This window comes from Pieris brassicae, chromosome 1 (genome assembly GCF_905147105.1).
Source record: "Pieris brassicae chromosome 1, ilPieBrab1.1, whole genome shotgun sequence".
In the NCBI taxonomy this organism is placed as follows: Eukaryota; Metazoa; Arthropoda; class Insecta; order Lepidoptera; family Pieridae; genus Pieris; species Pieris brassicae.
Genome location: NC_059665.1, coordinates 4086160 through 4110990, shown reverse-complemented (window position 1 = coordinate 4110990; position 24831 = coordinate 4086160). Strand labels below are relative to the sequence as shown.

At 33.3% G+C, this 24831-nt stretch overlaps 6 protein-coding genes and 1 long non-coding RNA gene across 8 annotated transcripts; 4 read left to right on the top strand and 3 right to left on the bottom strand.

The window, feature by feature from the left end:
- LOC123713296 (60S ribosomal export protein NMD3) lies at window positions 1-5222 on the bottom strand. Its single transcript, XM_045666902.1, has 9 exons — window positions 5036-5222; window positions 4827-4961; window positions 4592-4742; window positions 4137-4380; window positions 3645-3938; window positions 2706-2815; window positions 1998-2155; window positions 1668-1850; window positions 1-246 (listed from the first exon to the last, which is right to left on the bottom strand). Exons 1-9 carry the CDS (start codon window positions 5083-5085, stop codon window positions 60-62), a joined length of 1512 nt encoding a protein of 503 aa, XP_045522858.1. The 5' UTR covers window positions 5086-5222; the 3' UTR covers window positions 1-59.
- A 421-nt stretch (window positions 5223-5643) lies between these two features.
- LOC123710161 (ATP synthase subunit beta, mitochondrial-like) lies at window positions 5644-7484 on the top strand. Its single transcript, XM_045661903.1, has one exon. The coding sequence runs from the start codon at window positions 5768-5770 to the stop codon at window positions 7313-7315; it is 1548 nt and encodes a 515-aa protein (XP_045517859.1). The 5' UTR covers window positions 5644-5767; the 3' UTR covers window positions 7316-7484.
- Window positions 7485-8930: 1446 nt separating this feature from the next.
- LOC123714291 (60S ribosomal protein L24) lies at window positions 8931-10493 on the bottom strand. The gene is made up of 5 exons (XM_045668510.1): window positions 10388-10493; window positions 10190-10265; window positions 9864-9949; window positions 9338-9499; window positions 8931-9096 (listed from the first exon to the last, which is right to left on the bottom strand). The coding sequence occupies exons 1-5, from the start codon at window positions 10390-10392 to the stop codon at window positions 8958-8960; spliced, it is 468 nt and encodes a 155-aa protein (XP_045524466.1). The 5' UTR covers window positions 10393-10493; the 3' UTR covers window positions 8931-8957.
- A 244-nt stretch (window positions 10494-10737) lies between these two features.
- On the top strand, window positions 10738-12389 carry LOC123711206. The gene is made up of 3 exons (XR_006753915.1): window positions 10738-10855; window positions 10993-11118; window positions 11197-12389. It is a non-coding gene; the product is annotated as an uncharacterized LOC123711206 (long non-coding RNA).
- A 669-nt stretch (window positions 12390-13058) lies between these two features.
- Window positions 13059-14191, top strand: LOC123714446 (protein MIX23). The gene is made up of 3 exons (XM_045668691.1): window positions 13059-13314; window positions 13393-13665; window positions 13989-14191. The coding sequence occupies exons 1-3, from the start codon at window positions 13285-13287 to the stop codon at window positions 14091-14093; spliced, it is 408 nt and encodes a 135-aa protein (XP_045524647.1). The 5' UTR covers window positions 13059-13284; the 3' UTR covers window positions 14094-14191.
- Window positions 14192-14304: 113 nt separating this feature from the next.
- Window positions 14305-15149, bottom strand: LOC123714435 (UPF0389 protein CG9231). The gene is made up of 2 exons (XM_045668679.1): window positions 14784-15149; window positions 14305-14681 (listed from the first exon to the last, which is right to left on the bottom strand). The coding sequence occupies exons 1-2, from the start codon at window positions 14981-14983 to the stop codon at window positions 14471-14473; spliced, it is 411 nt and encodes a 136-aa protein (XP_045524635.1). The 5' UTR covers window positions 14984-15149; the 3' UTR covers window positions 14305-14470.
- Window positions 15150-15238: 89 nt separating this feature from the next.
- LOC123716105 (importin subunit alpha-7) lies at window positions 15239-24687 on the top strand. Of its 2 annotated transcripts, none has more exons than XM_045671667.1 (11): window positions 15239-15397; window positions 16909-17082; window positions 17361-17573; window positions 17916-18139; window positions 19098-19207; window positions 20502-20655; window positions 21246-21450; window positions 21762-21889; window positions 22847-23013; window positions 23561-23767; window positions 24293-24687. In XM_045671667.1, the coding sequence occupies exons 2-10, from the start codon at window positions 16909-16911 to the stop codon at window positions 23749-23751; spliced, it is 1566 nt and encodes a 521-aa protein (XP_045527623.1). In that variant the 5' UTR covers window positions 15239-15397; the 3' UTR covers window positions 23752-23767; window positions 24293-24687. The 2 variants fall into 2 exon arrangements, with proteins under 2 accessions (XP_045527623.1, XP_045527632.1); XM_045671676.1 differs by having other exon boundaries at window positions 23561-23780.
- Window positions 24688-24831: the final 144 nt, after the last annotated feature.

Below are 24831 nucleotides of genomic sequence, written 5' to 3'. Positions count from 1 at the left end.
TAACAAATAACCCTTTATTTTTAGATGGAATACATATAAAATAAATGATAATATATATATCACACTTCTGTCATATCAACGTCCTCAATGACTAGATCATCGAGCATTTCAGCGAGTGTGATGCGCGGGAGTGAAGGATCAATCTCGTCCGTGTCCACTGGGATTTTGTTTGCATCCTTGAAAATATTAATATTCTGCCTGAAGGCCGGATCTTCTTCCAAATCATCAAGGAACTCATTGTAATCACTGAAATTGAAATTGATTGTTGAAACATATGGCAGTGTTAGTATAGAAAGAATTGCTAAGTAATATTACAAAATATTATTTTTCGCACAATAAGGGTAAGGTTCACAGTCAAGACTTAGCTAAATATGATTTCTGTGTTTAAAAAACCTTACTTATATTTATCGATTGCAAATAACTCATATCTAAGGTTCTCCGTGTGCATATTTGGAAATAAAAATGAAGGGCAAAACCAAATGTTGGATGGATCACAATTTCGTTTAACACTTTCACCAAGTGATAAACGAAAACATTATACCTCTTTTTGCTTTGCGAATTGAGGATTACGTTAGTAAGAAGAAAACATTCTTTAACAAAAATATGCAGTTTATGAAATTTCAAAACATTACATTGTTATCCGTTTTATCAGCGTAAAGGACGTATGTTCTGTTATAATTATTCAGATTGCATTATCATCATACTTAAGCATATAAACACTTGAAGTTAAATGCCATCAAAATATTGTATACTACGACCTCTTTGTTTTTCTATTAGGAGCCATTCAAGTATTACGTAAGCAGTATAGGGCGGAATGGGGTTCTTTTATTTTTTTAATGGTTTAATGGATTACGTCAACAGTATTTTTACATATATTACACACACATTGTCTATGCTTAAAAACTAAATGAATTTTCGAGGATTCCTACAAAAAAATCATACTTTTATGTTGTATTATTTTTGAGGGTTATGCTTACAGTAAATCTGCTTACGTAATACTTGAACGGTCCCTTATGAGCCAATAACTTGGTTAAAACCGTATTGTATTGTACTGTCTATTTTTGTTTGTCACTATCATGTATCATTAACAATTAAAAGCATAATAATGATACATTTAAAGATACAACGGGTCTCCTTCCAGGTTTTCCAGGTTAATCCTGGTATTATTATTTTTAGCAAATTGGGACGAATACAGACCTCCATGAAATAACTTTATATATTGAGGTTCTGTGACATTTATAAAAAAAAATACCTAGTCTAAGCATTTTATCTGTCAATAGTAACTACGTCTATTTTACGATTTAACCAATCTATCAGTAATGACTACATCAGCTACATCATGAAAATTGGCTAAACATTTTTGAAAATATCAGTTTTACGATTCGGCCACAACATTTAGATAGCAAAAGCAGTGTAAAAGTTTATGTTTACGTAGAAGAGAATTTCTTGATAATTATTTTCGTTCGTTCTACGCCCGTTGTTTTGAGAACTGACAGTAAATGTAAATTTAGATGTTTTTTACTAAGTGTACATTATGTGTATAAACATATACATTTTATTAATTTACAGTAATTTTCTAACCATTTTTTTACTAACATATGTATAACCAAGACAAATGTTTAAGCTAAATAAAATTTGAATGTATCTAAAAATAAAAGCAAACTTACTCGTTAGAAGAACTATTCCTCTCGTGTAATTCATCCGCCATATGTTTGAGTTTCCAGTTGCGCGCGCGCCTACGCGCCGACCGCTCGCCATAGTATTTCTTCACGAGAAAAACATCAGGAATCGAATTCCGGTCTAACTTATCGAGATTGTCATCGTTTACGTTGGAATCACCTAAGTTATACCTACAAATAAACTGATTTAAAAAAACAGTCCAATGGCCCGGGTTAGAGCACATTTACAAACTCATTGTTTATATTCATTATTTCAATAAATAGGCATCTACTTTCATATAAAACGAAATCATTAGACAATTTTAATTTAATACTCACCCTAGTACAGTATCTCCAGGCTTCAATATATGGCCCAAGTGTGTTCTAGTGTGTACAGGATTTACATCAAGACCTAACTCGCTGGCTTTCACCACCCATACATCAGCTACTACATGCTTATTTGACACCACACCTTGGCCAGGGAATGACTTCTTCTCCTATTGAAATTTATATCCTTTTTATATTCACTATAGAAATTTAGATGATGTCATAATCCAAGGACATTGAATTTGGTACCCAAACTCCCAAAGGTATTTGGGATCGGTAGAAAGTATTTTTTCTTTTTAAAAAAAACGCCCAGTATTCCGATGCTGAGGCTAGAAGTGAGACAAAGAGTGTTTTTTTTTTCGGAAAACGTGCAAACTTGTGTCTTGGTGTTAAATTGGACTAGATTTAGTCTACTCCTAGTTCAAGACTCCACATAGCAATTTTGATTTCAGACAAGTTTGTTCTGGTACTTATTGAGAGAAATAACTGCCCAGCCAATGTAAAAATAGTGTTGTGCCCAGTGCTATGCGGACATACGCAGAATATACAGGGTCGGAGATATCCAAGATAGCCGTGTGGAACCACAGCGTTCACGTGTTTAAGTTCGGAACGTTATCCGTCGAAAATTAATCTAATCTAAACTTAATCTGCTAGCAACAATATCAAAAACCCCCGTAACATTAACAGTTAGCCAACAATATAAAAATGAATAACACTTACATGTTCTTTTAAAATATCAATGTCCATAACAATATACTCTACAAGTTGTTTAGGATTGCAGATTGGTGTAAAAGGATGTCTCCAGTACACAGTTGATGATATGTCACTCACTAAAAAAAATAACCATGAATTAATGAGATGACGGTGGCTTATATTTTATGGATGCCATAATTCAATCAGTACAAAACTCATCGAATAATCTTTTCTTTTTGTTACCACACTAATTACACTTGTATCAATATAAAAAATGTGAGTGTGTACTAGTGTACACATGTAAGAAGTGAAACTTCCTTATGACCTTATTTTTCGAAAAATGATCTACTATATGCAACTTTACAGAAATTGGTTAAATAAAGTTAAATAAGATAAAATTTTAAAAAGGCTTTTATTATCATAGACATGACTGCAAATAATACAATTATTTCATTTTACCTTATTACTACTAAGATTATTACATTAATTGTAATAGAATTATTAGTATCATTGTTATCGTTATTATATATTTTTGTTATTAATGGCTTTGAATCAACCGTGGTAGGGACAAGAAAGAGAGCGCGTAACGGAAAAATATGACGCTTAACCGAAAAACGTGACGGTAAATTTTTATCTAACGCCGATAAAGAAGTTTCACTTGATAAATCGAAAATAGTAAAGAATCAGTGTTAAACGCACTCTCTATAGAAAATCTGTGTAACATACAATTGATTGAAATATCACTAATGCCTGATAAAACATAGTTGGATTTTGGCCAGGATACAATATTTAACTGTATGAGGTTATTCCATTTATAAAATCTAATACTAATATTCCAAAGCAGACTAATCTCACTAACTACCAGAGTTGCACCATGCCCATCACCACCATACCATGCACAAATAAATTTAAGCAGGCAAAACTGCAAGAGCACAGCTAGTGCTACATATCTTGCAATTGACATACCTTGCCCAGAATTTGCATCAATAAGATGTATTGTACTGGTTACTCTTTGCACTAAGCAGATAGGTGATATCGCACCTAACTGATGAGTCAATTTCTTGGGAAGACAGACAACACTATCCTTTGACAATGGAACAATTTCAATACTAAATGTGAATTTGTAGTTGTAAACATTACTGTGAATATCATGAGATATCAACTTCTTCGAGTGCTGACATTTGATTGGGAGCACTGATTGAATAAAATCAACCATTTTACGTGCATGGTTTTCTGATGCATAGAAAAAGTCCAAACCATCTGAAATTTAACAGAAAACAAGTTATATTTTGCCCCAAGCTAAATGAAATTTATATTTCGCATATATAAACATTAAGAGTCCTCACTTTACACACACAGAATACGAGGTAATTTTCTTCCTTTCTAAAGAAACAAATTGTAGTAACTGAAGGAAAGTTTACAGGAAGTAATCCTTATTGCTGAGTTCAAATCACCTACCATGTTTTGGTTTTATTCCAAGAGTATTAGCATGCGCTTTGTGCTTTAAAATCAATTGTTCGAGATAGTAGAATGTTTTTCTGTTGTTTGCCCTTTGTCTGACCTGTACCAGGGCACGCCAGTAGTCTTGTGCCTCTGAGCGGTGGCAAGCATCACACATTTGATGCTGTACTACATACTCTACTATAAATGTCTGCTGCAGTACAGCACCACCCATCACTTCTCCTTGTACAGTCAACTTAACCTAAAATTATATTATGAAAACATCAATGTCACAATATATATCATTTAGTGTAGAGAGCCCATCCCTAGTCACCAGATCTATCCTCTTCATATCCCTGTCTTACAGTATATAAGTTTTTACAATATGTAATAAATGAATGAAAAGAAAGAATGCATCCTGTTACTTCCAACAGATTAGAAAAAAAAATAGAGATCTTCAGCATAATAAATACCTTTATTCGTTTGGAATGTGGCTCAGTCCAAGCAAAGCCAGCATCCACTAACTTTACTCTATTAAGACCTTTGAGTCTTTTAAGGCACAGAGCTAAAAGTTCTCTAGATTCCAATGCACAAACAACCCATTCAGCTGGTGGCTGAAGATATCTGAAAAAAAGAAACAAATCGTAATACTGCAACAACTTTTAAATAGCTTTTTATATATATAGATAAACTATTTCTTACACAAACCTTTCACATCCGCGACAGAAGAAGAGAGTAGCCTGCTTAGGAACGCCTTCTGTAATATCTATATGAGCCCTTAAGCAAGCAACACACATGTTGGAGGGATTTGCTTCAATAGGTACAGCACATTGACAGCACAATCTAAAATAAATAATCGAAATTACAGGCATTTTCTTAATATTATAACCTCGCAATTTTAACAAATTTATACTTACATTCGTGTCCCCGTGGCCAACGATTCATCTTCGGGAGCAATATATTCCATATTTTAATACTAATTCTTATAAACTATTTTAATTTAAATGGTCACTAAATGAATCCTAAAATTTAATTGTAAAATAATGTACTGTGGTACAAAACGTGAAACGCAATCGCGTGCAAACTGAAAAAGCTTAAAAGCGTATTTTGAGTTTTGACTTTAACAAAAGAGATTGAAGTTTGACAAACGTTGATTTGAAGTGTATAATAAAATGTCATAAAATTACATTATTTCTATGCTTAAGTATATATTTCTGATTACTTCATTAAGTAGATATTAATCCTAAAACCTAATTAAACCTTTGAATCAACATCATTAATCAATATTTTAAAATACTTACTCTTATTATCTTTACTATGATCGAAACTGGGCCCGACTTTATTTACAAAATAATAATTTGATGTTCAATGAAAAAAAAATTCTAATTGGTCATACATTTATTGATATTGTTTTACCACTTTCGTAATTGTTATAAATTTAAGAACATCTACTGGTCAGACTTAAGTTTTTGGTACTGGCAAAGATTAGAGGAAAATAAAATTGTCTCTGCCTATTCACTTTAATTCTTCTCTATTGTCAATTACTCTTACGTAAACTCCGCAGGGCACCGGACTTTTGAAAGTGGAATTCTAAAGTACTGTAAAGTACTACTACATTCCTACAAAGTAATAGAAAAACGACAACGAAAATGTTTTCTACCGTCGGTAGAGTTGGTATATTGGCCACAAAGACGGTAGTATCAAATGCCTTTGCAGAGAAGACACCTCTCGTTGCCGGAGCACTTGTGAATAAACGTGACTATGCTGCTAAAGCTGCTGCGGGAAAAGGACAGGGTAAGATAGTTGCAGTCATCGGTGCCGTCGTAGATGTACAGTTTGAAGACAATCTTCCATCCATCCTCAATGCTCTTGAAGTACAGAACCGTTCGCCAAGGCTCGTCCTTGAAGTGGCGCAACACTTGGGAGAAAACGTCGTGCGTACTATCGCTATGGACGGTACCGAAGGTTTGGTTCGCGGTCAGCCAGTTCTCGACTCAGGATCTCCTATTCGTATCCCGGTGGGAGTAGAAACTCTTGGTCGGATTATGAACGTCATTGGTGAGCCCATCGACGAACGCGGACCAATCCCAACCGACAAAACCGCTGCAATCCACGCTGAAGCTCCAGAGTTTGTGGATATGTCTGTACAACAGGAGATTCTTGTGACGGGAATCAAAGTTGTAGACTTATTAGCCCCATATGCCAAGGGAGGAAAGATTGGTTTGTTTGGAGGTGCCGGTGTAGGCAAGACCGTACTCATTATGGAGCTGATCAACAATGTAGCTAAGGCTCATGGTGGTTACTCTGTATTTGCTGGAGTTGGAGAGCGTACTCGTGAAGGTAATGACTTATACCATGAAATGATTGAGTCTGGAGTAATTTCACTAAAAGACAAGACCTCCAAAGTAGCTCTTGTGTATGGTCAGATGAATGAGCCCCCTGGTGCTCGTGCCCGTGTAGCCTTGACAGGTCTGACTGTGGCTGAATACTTCAGGGACCAAGAGGGTCAGGATGTATTGCTTTTTATTGACAACATTTTCCGTTTCACACAGGCTGGTTCAGAAGTATCTGCCCTTTTGGGTCGTATTCCATCAGCTGTAGGTTACCAGCCCACTCTAGCTACTGACATGGGTACTATGCAGGAACGTATTACTACTACAAAGAAGGGTTCTATTACATCTGTGCAGGCCATTTATGTGCCAGCTGATGACTTGACTGATCCTGCTCCGGCCACAACCTTCGCTCACTTGGATGCTACTACTGTGCTGTCCCGTGCTATTGCTGAGCTAGGTATTTACCCTGCTGTGGACCCTCTTGACTCAACTTCCCGTATCATGGATCCCAATATTATTGGTGAAGAGCACTACAACGTCGCCCGTGGCGTTCAGAAAATTCTACAAGACTACAAGTCCCTCCAGGATATTATTGCTATCTTGGGTATGGATGAGTTGTCTGAAGAAGACAAGCTGACCGTGTCACGTGCGCGTAAAATCCAAAGGTTCCTCTCTCAACCTTTCCAAGTAGCTGAAGTTTTCACTGGTCACCCAGGTAAACTGGTACCACTGGAAGAAACCATTAAAGGATTCTCAAAGATCCTGCAAGGACAATATGACCACCTTCCTGAAGTTGCCTTCTATATGGTTGGTCCTATTGAAGAAGTTGTAGCCAAGGCGGAAACACTAGCAAAGAATGCATAAATATAAGTGCTACTGTTTTTACTCAATGTAGTTTTGAAAACATCAACATGAATAACTTATTTAATCTAGTACCCTACTGAACCTACCATATTATGTAACTGAAACATAATATAGATTGTCATTGTGTCTCGGGGGCTAAGAAAAATAAATAAATAAATTGTATAACAAACTAAGAGCTTTTTATTCGTTCCTGTAACATATATTCTTATTTTTAAAGATTGACATAGCTTGGTGAAATCAGACTAATATTATTCAGCAAGTTTATTACTTTGGTTTAAAGCACTTATTTCTCAAACTACTGTTTTTAAATCAGTTTGTTTTGTTGGTCACAAAGGGCTATGTGACATCTCACTTCAAACTAAGGAGCTTGAGGCACAGCTTGTATGTTACATAGTGGCAAAACTTTATCAGTATAGATCAAGGATGTTAATCCCCAAACTCGTTAGGAAATTAAAATGAGATTTAAAGAAATAAATTAGATGAATCCTTTTTCTAATACACATGCATCAGGTTTTGTTACTAATGTATACTTCATGTACGTGTTTTTTTTATAGAACAGGGCTCACCTTCCTAAATTGGACAGCTTTGGCGAGAGATCAGAATGTGGGCCAATCTCTTGCGAAATCTGGCAATGTGCTCGGACTTTGCCTTAGCGATTTCCCCTTTAAAGGCGCTGCAGGTAGAGTTATATGGTTTTTTTATGTTCGCTGATATCGGCATCACGAGATGTTGCCGCTTCCGCCCATGCTTTAAAACATTCTCGCTTTCGACGCGAGGTCGCCTTGCAAGAATGTTTAAACCAGGGCTTTGACTTGCCATTGTGGCAGGCAGAAAATGGAATAAAGCCTGTTCCATGCCCGCAAAACTTCAACGACTAGCACATAAGCTCCAACGGTAGGACGCAAAAAAAAAGACAGAATTCCGTCCCAATCTGCTGACCGTGGGTCCGTGGATGGCGCGTAGTAAGCTCAGTACTCGGGACCACACAATGATCCGACGAATCCAAGGGTGGGTCGACGGAGACTAGGTAGTTATCTCTGGATATGAGGTCAACAGAAGGTCCTAAAAAGATGGTTTATGAGGATCCACATCTGGTATTCGAGATTATAATTGAAGGAGCCATTTGTGTCAGGTCATACCAGTCATGAAATACCCGTTTGATCATTGGTATCAGAGCGAAGTCAGTCTGCATGGTGGGCGTTTAAGTCCCCAGGTATCACGATTTCGGCGGACGGGACCTTTTAGGCAGGGAATCTGTAGCCTTTTGGAGGTGCTCCATGAGTCTGTCAGTTTCGGAACTTTCGATATGGGACCTATACAGGAACCAATAGAACCAAGCATGGTCATCGCAATGTACATGCAGTCCAAGGTTAGGTTCAACTAATTTCCGACATTAACTTAGCTTCATTAATATTTGTACAAAGATCAGTTAAGTTCACAAAATCTTGATTATTGAAAGAATGCGGTTACGATTATTAATTGCATAATATTTTTTGTGGACCTCTCTCTTTCACAATATTCTATTCATGAGCACATTTTATTATTCTATTAACAAGTTAAAAATGAAAATTTTACAACTTAAATATTATATGTACAGAGTTGAAAAACACAACAATGAAATCCTTAAAAATTTATTTTATTTTTATCGTTTTCCCCCAATACGTGTGGTTGGTTTTTGTGAGACCTTAGCCGCCTTAGCCTTAGGAGGTGCTTTTGCTTTTGTTGGGGGTGCAGTTGTTTTCTTGGCGGCCTTTGTTGATTTTTTGGCTTCCTTTGCAGCCCTGAAATTTTTTTATAGAATATTGTTTAGCACTAAAATAAGACAAGAAAAATAAGATTGATTTATACCATTTTCGTATTTGGTATTGAATTACGTATTTAAACTACTGTCTACCATAAAGGTTCACTTATAAAGCATGTCAGACCATTTCAGCAGTTTTTCTAACCCTATTTTGATATTATCACAGATGGTCAAATTAGTACAATCTCACAATATCACTAGTATCATAAATTTTTACTTACTTAATAGCTTGCTCCCTCTGTGCTTTCCTTACTTCTGGTTTCATGTTCCTCTTGGCCATGATGTCACTTAGTGATGCACCAACAATAGCCCTCTGGAACTTCTGGGTTCTGCGTGTGCGTTTCTTGGCCTGTTCCTCTTCTTGACCCTTCTTGAACTTGCGCCTAAAACAAATAATAAGAAATAATTATACTCAGCTGTTGGGATGGACTGTATAGTAGTTTAAAACATGAGTGGCATATTAACATTAATTAAGATATGATGTTGTCATCATACAATTTGAGTAAATTGTACCTAATATGGATAAATTTTAATCAACTTTTTCACAGGTTGGTAATTATATATGACGAAAAGATTTAATATAAAATATTAACGCACATAGACAAAACAAGGACGTCGCTCATTTATTCACAGAACTTAACTCTCCTAAACCCTGGTTTCTTTCATTAAATGATATGATAAATTTTATTATGGCTGTAAAATCTAGGTACAACCGCTAAAGCTGATATAACTATATATGAATATTACCTGTACAGCACAGTCCATGTCACTTTACGAGGATTCCTCCTCATAAGATGTGCAGCTTCACATTTGGAGTTCAGGAATGTGAATGACTAAAAAAATTAGGTTAAAATATTTATTTTGATCAACTTAACATGCAAGTAATATATTGCAAAAACCAGAAAGAACGAAGAAAATAATAAGAGTTTACGAATAAGTCTCAAAGTAACATCAAAGATAGCAAATATGCTAACATAAAACATTAAGACATAACTATTGTAATATACAGCTTATTGGAAAGTTAAACGTAACCTAATATCAAAAGTAGGTTACTACTATAATTATATTCCTACCTTGCCATCCACCTTAACCATGGTTTTTCCATGGCCAGGGTAAATCTTGTAACCACTGTAAGCGCACAGGCCGATCCTGAAAATAAAACACTCATGATATATCTAGCACAAATCACTAATTTAAATTCAAAACTAAGTTCATATTATTATCACGATTAAAATAATAAAAATGAATATAATATTGTAATACAAACGTACTTCATTTTAACTTCTGTGACGAAAGAAAGAGAGAAACGATACTCGAAACTGTAGTCTGTTGTTTTGACTTTTGAGTTTGAAGTGACAGTGACAATAAAAATTCTATGATCGGATTATTGACAGATAATAATTGTCAATATCTTTGAAGTACAGCGTACATACAGTCGTGTATCCGATATTAGAAGCCCTTAGTAGGTAGAGTCTGGCTATTGAAAGAAGATAATTGAATTATTTGAAAACTTTCGGATGGCAACACAGAATGTCATTGTCAATTTCTCAATATGGCTTTTGTCAAACATTCGTTTTGGTTTATTTTGTTCTTATTTATTCATTTACGTGTTTAAATATGAATAAAACTATTAAAAGTGGAGTTCGAGAGATTGTTTTGCATGATATCCAAATTCCAAGAAAAAGAAGTTGAATTCTACCAAAAACAAGATTGTTTACGTATGGTGTTGAATTTCTTAGGTGAGTATGATTTATTGATTTGATACTTCATGCAATTACTCATTTTTATTTCTATTATATATTTTTTCCGAATAGTTAACAGGTATAATAGCCTAAACTTTTTTTTTATTTGATAGAATATTTCGTTTCTTTCGCAGGAAATTTGGAGGATGTAGAAGGAGTCAATGCAATAGTGAGAATTATTGGTAAGCTCACTGATTCAGAGCAGAAAGATAGAATTAAATCCCAGAACCAGTATTTTAAAGAAATCGCCACCATCACTGGTAAAATTTTCAATACTCTTCAAGTAAATTTGAAAAAAAAAGGTGAGTGGTAATAATCTTTTCATTGTTTTTTTTCAGGTGTAAGTGTAATATCAATACACAGAATAAAAAAAGAAGGGGGCAACAAATGAAGGTGTCTGGAGTGCACCTGGAAAAAAACGACATCATAAACCACTGTTGGTTTCATTTGGACAATTTTGAGATGCATGCTATTCGCAGTAAAATTAATGAATTTTATATTGTTAAAAAACAAGTTCCATCATTGAGGACACTTTAGCTGGAAATAAGAGAAAGCATAGGATTTACTGGATGTCGAGAAACTCTTCGCCGACTATTATTGGCTAATGGCTATGAAATTAAGAAAAACAAAAATGAACGTTCTTTGTTAATTGAGCGCAATCACATATCTGCCTGGAGTCATTACTATTTAAGATCTATATCGTTGAAACGTGCAGAAAGAAAGCTAATATTTTATTTAGATGAAACTTATGTCCATAAAAACTACAAACCTAAAAAATCGTGGCAAGGTCCCTCTACAGGTGGTGCTATTGAAAATATTTCATCTAGAAAAAGGTACATAAATGTACAGGCAGGGTCGGAGAAAAGTCCTGTGCCTGTGTGTTTTGATTTAGTATTTAGCACTAAATCAAAACTGGCTGATTATCACCGTGATATGAATGCTGCCAACTTCCATAAGTGGTCAGAAGAAAAGCTTAAATGAGCGAAGTGTAATTGTTATGGACAACGCCAGTTACTATTCCGTTATAGTAAATAAAGCCCCTACGACGCAGAATCGCAAACATGAGATAAGAGAATGGCTTACTTTGAATAATATTCAATTTGAAGAGTATCGTACGAAAGCAGAACTGCTATGTCTTGTAAAACGGTATTAACCAGAGCCAATATATGAAACCGATGAAATTTTAAAGCAATGGTCATGAGGTATTGAGACTACCTCCATACCATTGTGATCTAAATGCCATTAAGCTGGTATAGAGTCTAGCAAAACGCAGAGTAACAAATAAAAATATTAAATAGACTATAGAGCAGTTAGAAAAAGTGATTAAAGAGTCATTTAAAAATGTAACAGCAGAAGAGTGGGAGAAAATGACTAATCATGTTATACATGTGGAAAAGGAAAATATCAAGAAAGGGACAGGACTACAGAAGAAAATTTAGAAAGTTTCATAATCAACGTCAGAGACAGTGGTAACAGCAATGACTCTGATGAGTCTATGCATATTGAATTTTTGGATTCTGATTTTGATTATTCCGAATAAAGTTGTGTTTTATAATAAATATAGTTTTAGTTTTCCATGCAATGCTAGTCATTTTAAGTATCAATAGTAAAATACGAAATACGTATAGTATTTCATTTCCTAGAAATACAGTTACTATCAATGTAAAAAATAATAAAACAAAATCAAGTATCAAGTAAGTTTAATCCACAAAATATATCAAACTTTTAGGGATACCATACTATTTTTTATGAAGATAACTAATAAGCGCAGCAAATTAGTTATCTTCTTGCATTTGCCAGACTCTAGTACTTAGTAATAAAGATAAAGGAGTGTCTTAAGACAACAAATATTTGAAGAGTTTTCTAGTAGATTTGAGTTTGAATAGTTTTTTTTAATATGGAGGAAGAAAAAGAAGGAGTAAAATTCAACAAATAGCATCAAATCCTTTATTATTTGTTTATATTTTTTTATTAAAATATATATATATTTCTTGAATATATTATATAGAACTAGATAAATATTTTGAACTGAAAAATGTGGAATTCTCAATACAAAGATAAGGTTCTAAAGAATCTGTACGGAAGGTATTTGGATTCGTATTAAAACAATAAGATCACGAGTATGACTGCCCATTTATTATATGAAACATAGAATAAATATAATAATGAGATAGGTTACACGCGGAATACACAAACACGCTTATACTCTACAAATCATTCAACACAGATAAAAAATAATTACTGGTTAATAATGGTTTTCGGGTATACCAAGCGGCACCGCCTAAAGAGTAAGGACTTACGACTAACTAACCTTACATTATAAAACATAACCTGGAAGTCAAAATAGCTGAGAACTAAGTGAAAATTACAATATTTACACAAAATCTTGAACTCTAGTCTACATTATTTGTGTATAGATTGTTATCATGATTTGTCCAGATTTTCTAGAATTTCAGGTTTGTATTCGGGTAACTGTGTAGACAAACAAACCTTTGCTTTAAGTTTTAGTTCTTCAAATTGTTTAATTTTTGCAGGATATTATAAAAAAGATGCGTATACTTGACGATAAAATTGTATATGCTTTAAATACATCATTACCGACGGAGTCTTTTCAAACTAAAATAGATGCCACTTCGGCTTGTCAAGACCTCTACGAGCAAATTCAAAAAGGTCATAGTGAGAGGGAAAAAGTGATAAAAAATTGCATCATTTCATCTGCAGATACAGTAAAAAAATTAAAAATAGCTAAAGAACAAAAGCCCGATGATATTGATTTGCTAAGAAATATAAAAGCAGAACAAAGAAAGGTATGATGATATAAATTAAGTATCATAAAGCTATAGTTATGAGTATTGAAAACAAAATTAGTTGAAAAACTTAACCATTTCCTCCTGTTATGGTAAATAAATATTTTTTCATAGATTGTATGAAAGTTACCAGATAGTAACACTATAAAAATTATTACCTGCATTTATTGAGTTGAAAATTATTTAGCTTTAAGACTATACTAATACATCACTGTCATTGCCTTCATTTGTGTATAGTATTTCCTTAAAAACATTTCTTCATTCTATTATTGGCATATTATTTCCTTATATACTGACAAGTTTCTTTGTTTTATTTATTTCAGTTACGACTTCTACAAACTGAGCTAAGTGTGGAGGAAATAATTAAGGAAAAAACAACTAAGTTGTTTACAGAAAAATGTAGGAACTATTTTAAGCCTAGTTACTAAACAAGACTGAAATGAAAATATAAATTAGTTGAATGTAAATATCTAGATTGTTTATAGAATCTGGTAGAAATATATGTATTAATATACTGTTAACCTATTTTTGTTTTTTACTTTAAACAGTATAAGAGATCATTTATACAGTTTTATTCTTATTATTTAGCTGTAAATTATAACACAACCAAAAACAATATATATGTTCCTAATCATCTTTATTAAATACTATCCTTAACCACTCAAAGTAATATCTTAAAAAAATATTGCATATGGTATAAATTATAATGTCAGAAAAATATATCTTTAATATAAAGCTAGATTTCAAAAATAATAAGAATTTCATTAGAGTGTACTACTATCTACGCAATATTTATATTGTGTCATCACTTTGCTTGTGCCTTTTCTTGGTTCTTTTTAAACTCCTCCTGGTACTGCTTATGCCAATCTAAATTCATTTGATGAACAGATTCTCCTCTTTTTGCTGCATTTTTGCCAGACCAAATAGCAAATGCACTTCCTAGAGCAGTAAGTGCCATTAAGATATTAGACAGCTTTATTCTAGCTTGACTCCTGGATCTATCAATGACGTCAGAGCTGTAATAATTAATACCAATTAAAAAAAATAAGAAAATACAAGTATATTATTTTGAATTGTCTCATATAAAATGACTAAGTGGTAAATAGCATGAGACATACGTTACATATTTAGGGATGTCCGCCTTGCTCTTATATTTTTTGGTCCAGACAAGAAGAAATTTCTGAAATTCTGTAGGCTTATATCTTGAAGATAGGGACTCAACAGTTGCCTGAGCCTGGGTTTTGCTTTCTTGTGCTGGTGTACACAGACTTCTTCTAATTAACGAAATGGATGCTCGAACCCGAAATAATTTCTCCATTTTGTAATATCCAAAGAAGTTCTCTGGCGTAGAATTCACGGGTTCAAATGATTGCACAATTTTTTGTTATTACTCAAATTATTTTTCCTTGATCACGCTGACATAACACTAAATTAATTTAATTGCCATTTGTCATCTGTTAAGTTATTAGCTGTTTTAACTTCAGCGTCGAAATAGTGACTAAGTCACTATTAATGTCAAACTTCATTAATATCTGTTGGTATTGGCATTGACGTGACGACTGACGATCACTGAAAATTCTTCCATGGTGATTGGTGCACGATCTATCATCTATCATAAAATATTAATGGTGAATTGAAAATTATTGAAATACGACGAAATTTTATATTTATATTTCGTGATAGATGTTGGATTGTTTTCTTCCTATAACAACTTTCATTATATTGTTTAAATGTAAGTAGTTTAAATCCGTTAATAATTTTTCATAGTTATATCTGATATAGATATATTCCATTCATACAACTAAAATGTGTATTTTTATTTGTAATAAGATGTTTGATTTCTGAGAAAAACTTAAATATTAATGATGCCTTTTTTGGTCTTGGTAATCTAAAATAGTTATGTATGAAACACTAATGATGGCTTTCTTTTTCTCCTTATTTCTGTATTATTTCAAGGTCCTATCCTAGTCTAAAAATTTCCAATTGGTTTAGCAGTTATAGTGTAAAAGCATTACAACCCTATTTTTGTACTTACAACATAAAATAATAATTCATACTTAAAAAATATTTTGTTATTAATTTTTACTTACTTAATTATTTTTTATCTTCATATTTTCATTTAATCTAATATGAAGTTTGTTTATGTTGGTTAACTGTACTCAATTAATTGTTAGAAATGTATGTTCTATACGTCAATTTGTGGTTTAGTTAATATTTCATATTACAATTGATAATGTTTTCATAGGGTTAGTAAGAATATTATTGATAACTCTGATTTTTGATATTTGTTTTTATCACATATTCAATGTCTTTCAAGGCTTAAAAGCTATTCAAATGATTACTTCATTAGTGAATATATTATATAGTGAATATAGTATAGACAGTTAGGGCTTAGTCTAAGAGCACTTTAACAGTATGGACTTTCTGAAAAGTGTTAAGTGACTGATGTACTCAAATGTAAAGGACTGTACTGTTACTGAACTTAAAAACTTTGACATTCAGCCCATTTCTGCTATTGTCCCAATTAGTTGAATTAACTTATCGCAGTAGATGAAGTGATTTTGCATCCGGACGGACAAATGCCAAATAAGACTAAATGAGTCTGAATCAGTTCACATATACTTTGCTAACAAAACATCAAATTACCAGCCAGTGTATATTGATAACTTCATAGTGCCATTCCAAAATTCATACCAAACTCCGATCTACAAACAAGTCCTGTCACCTGCATGGACTTATTAGCTGGCAACCAACTGTGGGGCTGTATCAGTAATAGCCACATCCAAATATTAAAACGATTCCAAATACAGTGTTGCCAATGCTCCCTGGTACATTCGTAATAACTACCTCAATCTGGATTTTAATGAGGACGTCACCACTATAACAAAAAAGACTACTGGAGCCCACGTATATAGGCTCTACCATCACGTGAAGCTATTCCACTTCTTGACACCACGGGCCTTGCGAGAAGACTGAAAGCACGCAACCATTAGAATTTGTGAATTAGTGTTAGTGCACGTTAGTCTTAAGTGTTAAACAGTCGTAACTGAATAAAATTAGAAAGTAGAGTGTTATTAGACGCTTTCTTATGTTAAATTTCGTTATTAGTAAATTAGGTAAGACTTAAATTACTTATTAGTCTTAAGTTAGGCCAGATCGTAATGTTCCATGATGTCTTAGTAAAGACACATCCATTAAATAAAAAAGATTGAGAATGTAATGGTGCCTTTATGAAATTTGTAGATGTCTGGAGGTCACAAGCATCGTTACAAGAACGCAGGCCTCAGTGCTGACGAGCTGAGACGCCGGCGTGAGGAAGAAGGTGTACAGCTCCGGAAACAAAAGAGAGAGCAACAGCTCCTTAAGAGAAGGAATGTGAATATACCTGCACCTAATGCGCCAGATGTGGCATTGCAGGTATTCTACTTTTATCGAATACCGTGTGTAAGAAGTTATAATTTTAAATTCATAATGAAAATAATTTTGTATGAATTTAATGATATAAACAAATAGGTAAATAGAGCTTATTTAGTGCTTCTTATAATTTTACACATTACATGTATAATTTTATTAGGTACACTGATAAAACAAGATTTTAAGGTAAGTAGATAAAAAAGTTATCTAATGTTAACTACGGAGAATGTTTCTAAAATACTTGAAATGCAGTAAAACAGTCATTATTTTATTAATTTCAGGATGACTTAAATGTTTCGTCATCTGAAGACATAACTCCGCAGATGGTAGCAGCTCTCTATGGCGACAATCCCCACGACCAAGTTATAGCAACACAGACCTTTAGAAAGCTATTAAGCCGAGAGCCTAATCCTCCCATAGATGAAGTCATAAGGACTGGAATTGTTCCTAAATTTGTTGAATTTCTTGTTAATAGTGCTAATCCCACATTACAGGTAATATTTAAATTTGTTTTGAGATGGATTAATTAAGGTGATGAGCTTTAAAACAGACACATTAATGAGATCTGTGCTTTACTGTAGAGATTTTTGTAAGACGTATTTTCTCTGTAATTACCTAGGTTATTTTTATATAAAAAATGTTAAACAATATTAACCACAATCTCTGTGTGTTATATTTTTGTATTATCATCATTGTAGAATTTACGGTTAGACAGTCTAATTATACACAAAGATATAGTTGATTAATATCATTTACACAAAGTACCGTGTCGCCGTGCAAAAATCATTTGCAAATCACATGCAATAATAGTTTTTGCAATTTGCTAACTTTTCCAGTTCGAAGCGGCGTGGGCTTTGACGAATATTGCGTCGGGGTCGTCAGAGCAAACGCGCGTGGTTGTGGAATGTGGGGCAGTCCCTGTTTTAGTGGGGCTGGTCAGTTCTGGGGCTAGTGATGACGTCAGAGAGCAAGCTCTGTGGGCACTTGGAAATGTGGCCGGTGATTCCCCGAGATGTCGTGATACGGTGCTCGCGGCTGGATTGTTGCCACCCTTACTAGAGTGAGTACCTATAACCCTACAATTTAGGAGGGGGGGGTTGGTTAAATTGATAATTTATACTTGAACGGCCACTAGATATGAGATCACGTTTTTTAAGTCGGAAATGAAACAGTTCGAAATGTAAAGACTTAAGAAGTTTAACTATTCCTTTCACGGCTAAACCAGTGCAGTTGTGCGTCTATTTCATCATTATATAACAAATAATAGAAAGAATCAAATGACCTTCGGCGTCCATTATCAGTGCCAGTTGTACCAAATGGAAGGTCAAACATTTTTGAAATTAAAGTGAGGTCATAGGTTCTGTGCAACGGACTTCACGTTTGCACGAAATATAGTTTTTAATTCGATCAAAAACATTTATTTATCTATTTATAATAGTTGTTTTAGTAACAATTATTCTTATTTTTTTACTGAGTGTAAGTAAATATATACTTTTACACACAAATCTTCCATGACTTCTTTACTTACACTGTTAATTTTTACTATTATTATTTTTTCTACTACAAAGTTATTACATTATTTTTCTTTTTTTGCATCTAAGGCGCAAACTTACTGTTTGGTAATCTCTGGCAAATTGAACAGCGCTGTCGAACACATCTGCTCCATAATGCTGAGCCAGTGCCAGTTACTCCGACAACACACATTACACACTTAAAATGTACCTTATTGTATTATTATTTTTCTTTTTTGATTATCATAATTATTTTGTGTGTTTCGTTAGTAAATATTATGTTTTGTCGTGCACATTTATCAACGTACGGTAATGTACGGTTAAGGAAAACCTTGTGAGGAAACCGGCGTGTGTCAGGCACAGAATGCTAATCTTCTATTTACTTATTAGAAAAAAAAAACATCACGCGTTTATGTTTGACTATGTTGTTTATGTTTTAACAAACAAGCAAATTTATTTATTTTTGATTCTATGTGCTCTTGGTTATAACAACGAAATGGTTTCCAGCATTTTAAATAAGTATTCAAGACTATCAATGACAAAAAACGCAGTTTGGACACTGTCAAACTTATGTAGAGGCAAGAATCCTCCAACGAACTTCGAAGCAGTAGCCCCTGGTAAGTTTTAAAACAGAAAGGTATATCATATTATATCATTAATAAATTTGTTATTTATTTAAATTATTGTAATTAATCTCGATATGGCAACACATTACATGTAACTGGTAAGTCACAGGCGCCTGAAACACAGGTCTCCAGGAGCCTGGGAGTTTGTTGTGTAACCTGTTTAAGGCAATGAATCAAATAATTATTTTTATTAACTATTAACACACACTCGATACAATTATCAAATACGTAACAATTATTTGTTTAATAAAAAGTAGCAGTTTAGAAGATAATAAACAACAGAACAACAAATTAAATAATTCTAATAGTATTTCATAGAAATACCTACAATTAGGAAACTTTACACTATCAATTTTGTTACTACAAATAAATAACTCTCGAGGAGATTCAAATTATGAAACCAGTAACGAATCTTATACTTGGCAGAATTAAATACCGGAAAATTTGTTGCATTTATTGTAAAACCGGAATGTGTCTAGTTTGTTAATTTTAATTATAGATGGCGTTATTTTCACAAAAAATTATGAATTTTTTCATAAAAGAACCTTGAGGAACTAATAATTAAAAAAAAATCTTCATCGTCATAGCTGGAAAGAGATGTTAGGTAAAATGGAACGTGACGAAAGGCACTAGGAGGGGCTCTCAAAGGAATGTCTGACGAAAAAACATTTTTTTTTAAATTAAAAATAATATTTTTTATATTATAAAAACAAAAAAAAACATATTCAAATACAGAACTAACATAAGTTTGTAAGTGTAATTGTAAATTGTCACAACAAAGCCTTGTCTTATTTTTGGAAAAATTGATTCTGGTTAATAATGACATATACTTGGTTTGACATTTATACAATACAGATTAACAACAAATTAAACAGTAGGAGATAATAAACTAATCGATGTATAGCTTAGTCTTTAGTTAACATAGCTTTTACACATTGAAAGAAATCAATTTTTAACCGGATTAAAGCTATTTGTATTATTATAAACTTATAATTATTTACATAATTAGTTTCGCGTGCTTTACAGCGTGCGTGGTCACGGCGACTGAAGACAAAAGGTGTTGAATGTCAAAAGTATCACAGCTGTAGCGAAAGTTGTGTTATCTGTATTTATTTCCCCGGAGTTGGTATCGAGTAAAAGATGACGGGTTTTTGCAGAAATGACTCACGGTGTCCTCTATTTAAATTTAAGTGAATAATAATAAGTTTATAATAATACAAATAGCTTTAATCCGGTTAAAACATTTGTTTTCTTCCAATCTAAATATATTAAGTCTAAACATCAGGTATACCAGTGTTAGCGCGACTGTTACACCACACGGACGCAGAGGTGCTAAGCGACGCGTGTTGGGCGCTGTCATATCTCTCAGATGGACCAAACGAAAAGATCCAGGCCGTTATTGATGCTGGAGTATGTAGGCGGCTTGTTGAATTACTTATGTGAGTATGCTAACTACAAAAACATATCTATAAATAGAATTCAAAACAATTAGATCGACATGAATTTATTTATATAACGCTTATTTGTGGAGGGTACTTTCAGCGTACAAATGAGTGGAAACATTTCTACTACTGCACTACACTTACAAAACTTGTACTGTCCAACTTATACCTGATTTAAAGCTTTATCTGAATATTAGTTTTCGATAAATTTGTGGATATACATACAAGCAACTAAATTTAGCGCACGTACTTGTAAGCTTTTTAAGATGATCGCCCAATTCTAACAACATCAAATCATTTTTATGAGGTTAGAATAAAAATATCTTTGACAAGAGTCCTTTAAGACTATACGGGTTTGGGCTATCAAAAGGCCTGAATATAATTATCTTGTCTAAACATTTTATGGGTATAAACAATTTTTTTATTTATTTTGTATATTATGGTAACGAATTGTAAATAAATAAATACATATTAATGTACGTATATTACATTAATACATTATTTACATTAGATTCGAATGGGTTCGATCAGCGAAGGACCAGAGTTTAAAAAAATCGTGTATCAATAATAAACATACATATCCACAGGCACAACAAGTTTACGGTGGTATCAGCTGCTCTTCGTGCTGTTGGTAACATCGTGACGGGAAACGATGCGCAGACGCAAGCGGTACTGAATTGCACCCCATTGGCGAGCCTACACGCGTTACTCAAGTCCAGCACTGAGACGCACAGAAAGGAGTCCTGCTGGGCCCTATCTAACATAACTGCGGGGAACGCGCATCAGATACAGGTATAGATAATGTATGACATTTGCATAATGTGTGACGTCATTCATGTTGTAGATAAGTTTTGGTTTTTTTAGGACTTGGTTTGCCTACTAACTTAGCTCCGTACCAAACATTGTTTATAACATCCTGTAATTGAGATAATAACTCTACGTAAAATATTGTAGAGTGGGAAATATACTGCAGTTTTAATAATTATTAGAAATTAGGTTGCATGACGTATACGTAAAATTGTACACCGAGTTCGAGTTTTTTAAAGCTACATTAAAATATTGATAGTCATCAAGGCATATGTATAGATGTGAAAAATTTACAGGCGGTAATAGACGCAAATATCTTCCCGACTCTAATAGACATTCTGAAGCTCGCCGAGTTCAAAACAAGGAAAGAAGCCGCGTGGGCCATCACTAACGCCACCAGCGGGGGAACTCCTGCGCAGATTAGGTAATTATCTCCTTAACTAACGTTTTTGTAAAATTTTGTAAATTCTTTAGTTTCTTTTATAATGTAAGAACTATAAATTGATATTTTTAATAATGTTACGTGTTAGCAAAAAAGCGACAAAACGCTTCTGTACACTTGGTGGCGTTGCACCAATGTCCGTGACGTACCACGCACGTAAACAAACGTCAAGTATTTATTTATGTATATAAAGTGTTAATTATTAACCAATATTTAGTATATATATACTATATATATATATTGTTTTAGTCGTTATCGTCGATTCGACTAATTCTGATCGTTGTGTCACCTGCCATTTAAAATCAATATTTATAATTATTGAATTTTTAGAAATTAAAGAAAAGTTATTTTACTCTCTAACGCCTTTTAAAGTCATGTTTATACGGATGACTTACATTATGTAATAATTTTTTAAATAGACTATTTTTACAAAAACAGTTTAGAAAAAAAACATTATTCGCTAGTTATATATTGATAATATTGTTTATTTAATGTTTTTCACGTAATGGCACTCATATTTGTCTTGCTCTCAGCTCAGTCTTGCGCGCTGTCAAATATGTCAAACTTCATACTGAAAATATAGTTTGAAAGAACCATAAACTAGATGTCAGTTTGATTGACGTTTTACGGTCCTTGTATTGAGTGTCTTAAAAACTTGGAGCCGTGGACAAAAATGGGCCATCCGCGTTACGTGAAATTATAAAATTACTCACTTAATTTTTATTCCGTGAATTATGTCTTTATAGCTTTGAATAATACACCATTATTTTACAGCAAGCCATGTTTTAAAAAAAATATACTTGTATTAAATATACATCGACATTATAGAACATTGACATAATAGTTGACCAAGGAAATTTGGGTTTTTAGTTAAAACCCAATTTACCTTTAAAATTTCAACAAATTATTTCTCATATGATAATATATGTTTTATGTCAGTTTTCTAGTGGAACAAGGCTGTATCTCCCCTCTCTGTGATCTATTAACCCTTACCGATGCGAAGACGGTGCAAGTGGCCCTCAGTGGACTAGACAATATCCTCAAAGCTGGTCAACAAATGGATCTTCCCCATAACCCCTACGCTGTCCTCATTGAAGAATGCTTTGGTATGTCTGATAGATTCTTGTATGGAAAATGTAAAGCTTTTCATATAACGGCAATTTTCTTTTACCAATTAAACCTAACTGTTGAGGTAGGTTGAATTTAGTTAATATCGTTTAAAAACATACTGACATGTCTCTGTTTTTTTATATGACATAATGTATTTCTCATATACTCAAAGGCTGTAAGGCTAATAATAATATCAGGTATGTTGGATATTATACATGTCCCTTATAATTAATTAAACCCATCTCAAAACCTAAAGAAACTATTTTTTTTAAACTTTCAAGAGAAAAGATGATTTGGTTATGACTTAGTTTCAGAAAAAAAAGTCGAAAATGTTGCGATATTTTCTTTGTGTAAGGCAAATGTTTATGCATTAATTTTGGGAAAACTAAGTTATGTCCAGATTAGCATTGATGCTGAACAAAACATCACCAACTAAGCCTCATAGGGTTCAATGCCAATTCAACGTAATTCTAGACTAGAACCATAATTTCATATAAATGGCAAGATCAGATTGTGTATTTCATATTTTGTAAATGTTTACAGGCTTAGACAAAATAGAATTTTTACAATCGCACGAGAACCTCGATATCTACCAGAAGGCGTTTGAAATGATCGAGAATTACTTTGGCACTGAGAATGAGGACAGCCGGCTCGCTCCCGAGGTGTCTTCGACGACAGACCAGTTCAATTTCACCGCGGACCAAGCGGTACCGATGGGCGGATACCAGTTTTAAACGCTTATATTGTGCAGTATGTATTTTAGGTAATTTACTGGTTCTTGGTAGGTTAGGCAAGCGAGTCGCCATCGCCGTCGATTTTTAAAATATTTTTGTTTCAATCCATATCCATTTTGACATACGAGACATACTTACACGAAGTCTGCGGGTTAAGAAACGAGACAAAACGCTAAGTGTGACTCCCGATATCAAAATCCAATACGTTTTTGTACTTTTTTTTTTTAATTTTACCCTCGGACTCGAACCACAGAATCTTTAAGCATGGTACCCGTATGTCAAAAAAGATTATTAATTATAATATTTTAATAAAATCACTTAAATGGCACAAAATCGAAAGAAGTTTTTAGAACCGAAAAGAGTTCCAAATTCAAAATAATTACAAAGTTGATTTTTTTTATGTACCAGTATTTTTGGCTAGACTATTTAATGTTACCAGGCCATAAAATTAATAATAAAAAAAGTATGTTTATTTTTTTTCCTACATATGATGAAAAAAACAGCAGGAATGTTTTGCTTATTTATGGTTCTCGATTTTCAGATCTAACAAGGGAAGGGTGTGCTTTCGCGAGTTGTCTACACCAGAGTGTATCATAATATATCTATATTATTTCGCACCGATTACGCATATATGGTAAATTGTGTTCATTGATTTCTCTGATTTTAGTAATCGCTTATATCATCATTTTGCAACTGTAGATATCAGTATATCTAGTACAATTATTTTATTGTAAAAATTGTATATTTTAGTTGGCAGTAATTGCATTATTTTTACTAATCTTCAACATATGTGATAAAAATATATATTTGTTAAACAATTGGATCCAATGTACTATTTTTTCCTTGCTTTGTTTAATAACGTATTATTAATTGGAAACGAAAACGACTGTCACGTGCCGCAATCATATTATCCAATAAAATACGTGCAGTTATTAATATTGTTTTATTATTAATGCCTTTATTTTTTGTTAAATAAACCAGTCGTCTCTTTTCATTCAAGCGTAAAAGCAATTTGACAGAGCGAGATGAAAGATTACTTTAGATAAGAATAAGACGGTATTGTGTTTATTATCTACTTAT

Bases quoted from the DNA above. Each gene is read 5' to 3' on its own strand.
- LOC123713296 (XM_045666902.1), bottom strand. From the start codon at position 5,085: ATGGAATATATTGCTCCCGAAGATGAATCGTTGGCCACGGGGACACGA. The intron at 4,743-4,826 runs GTTTGTGTAAGA...TCTTTTTTTCAG, and splicing joins TTCTGTCGCGGATGTGAAAG to ATATCTTCAGCCACCAGCTG. The intron at 2,156-2,705 runs GTAAGTGTTATT...AAATTTCAATAG, and splicing joins TTGATATTTTAAAAGAACAT to GAGAAGAAGTCATTCCCTGG.
- LOC123710161 (XM_045661903.1), top strand. From the start codon at position 5,768: ATGTTTTCTACCGTCGGTAGAGTTGGTATATTGGCCACAAAGACGGTA.
- LOC123714291 (XM_045668510.1), bottom strand. The intron at 9,950-10,189 runs GTAGGAATATAA...TAATTTTTTTAG, and splicing joins TGGTTAAGGTGGATGGCAAG to TCATTCACATTCCTGAACTC. The intron at 9,097-9,337 runs GTAAGTAAAAAT...AAAAAATTTCAG, and splicing joins CAGAGGGAGCAAGCTATTAA to GGCTGCAAAGGAAGCCAAAA.
- LOC123714446 (XM_045668691.1), top strand. From the start codon at position 13,285: ATGATTTGTCCAGATTTTCTAGAATTTCAG. The intron at 13,315-13,392 runs GTTTGTATTCGG...TAATTTTTGCAG, and splicing joins CAGATTTTCTAGAATTTCAG to GATATTATAAAAAAGATGCG. The intron at 13,666-13,988 runs GTATGATGATAT...TATTTATTTCAG, and splicing joins TAAAAGCAGAACAAAGAAAG to TTACGACTTCTACAAACTGA.
- LOC123714435 (XM_045668679.1), bottom strand. From the start codon at position 14,983: ATGGAGAAATTATTTCGGGTTCGAGCATCCATTTCGTTAATTAGAAGA. The intron at 14,682-14,783 runs GTATGTCTCATG...TAATTATTACAG, and splicing joins GACATCCCTAAATATGTAAC to CTCTGACGTCATTGATAGAT.
- LOC123716105 (XM_045671667.1), top strand. From the start codon at position 16,909: ATGTCTGGAGGTCACAAGCATCGTTACAAGAACGCAGGCCTCAGTGCT. The intron at 18,140-19,097 runs GTGAGTACCTAT...AATGGTTTCCAG, and splicing joins TTGTTGCCACCCTTACTAGA to CATTTTAAATAAGTATTCAA. The intron at 21,890-22,846 runs GTAATTATCTCC...GTTTTATGTCAG, and splicing joins GGAACTCCTGCGCAGATTAG to TTTTCTAGTGGAACAAGGCT.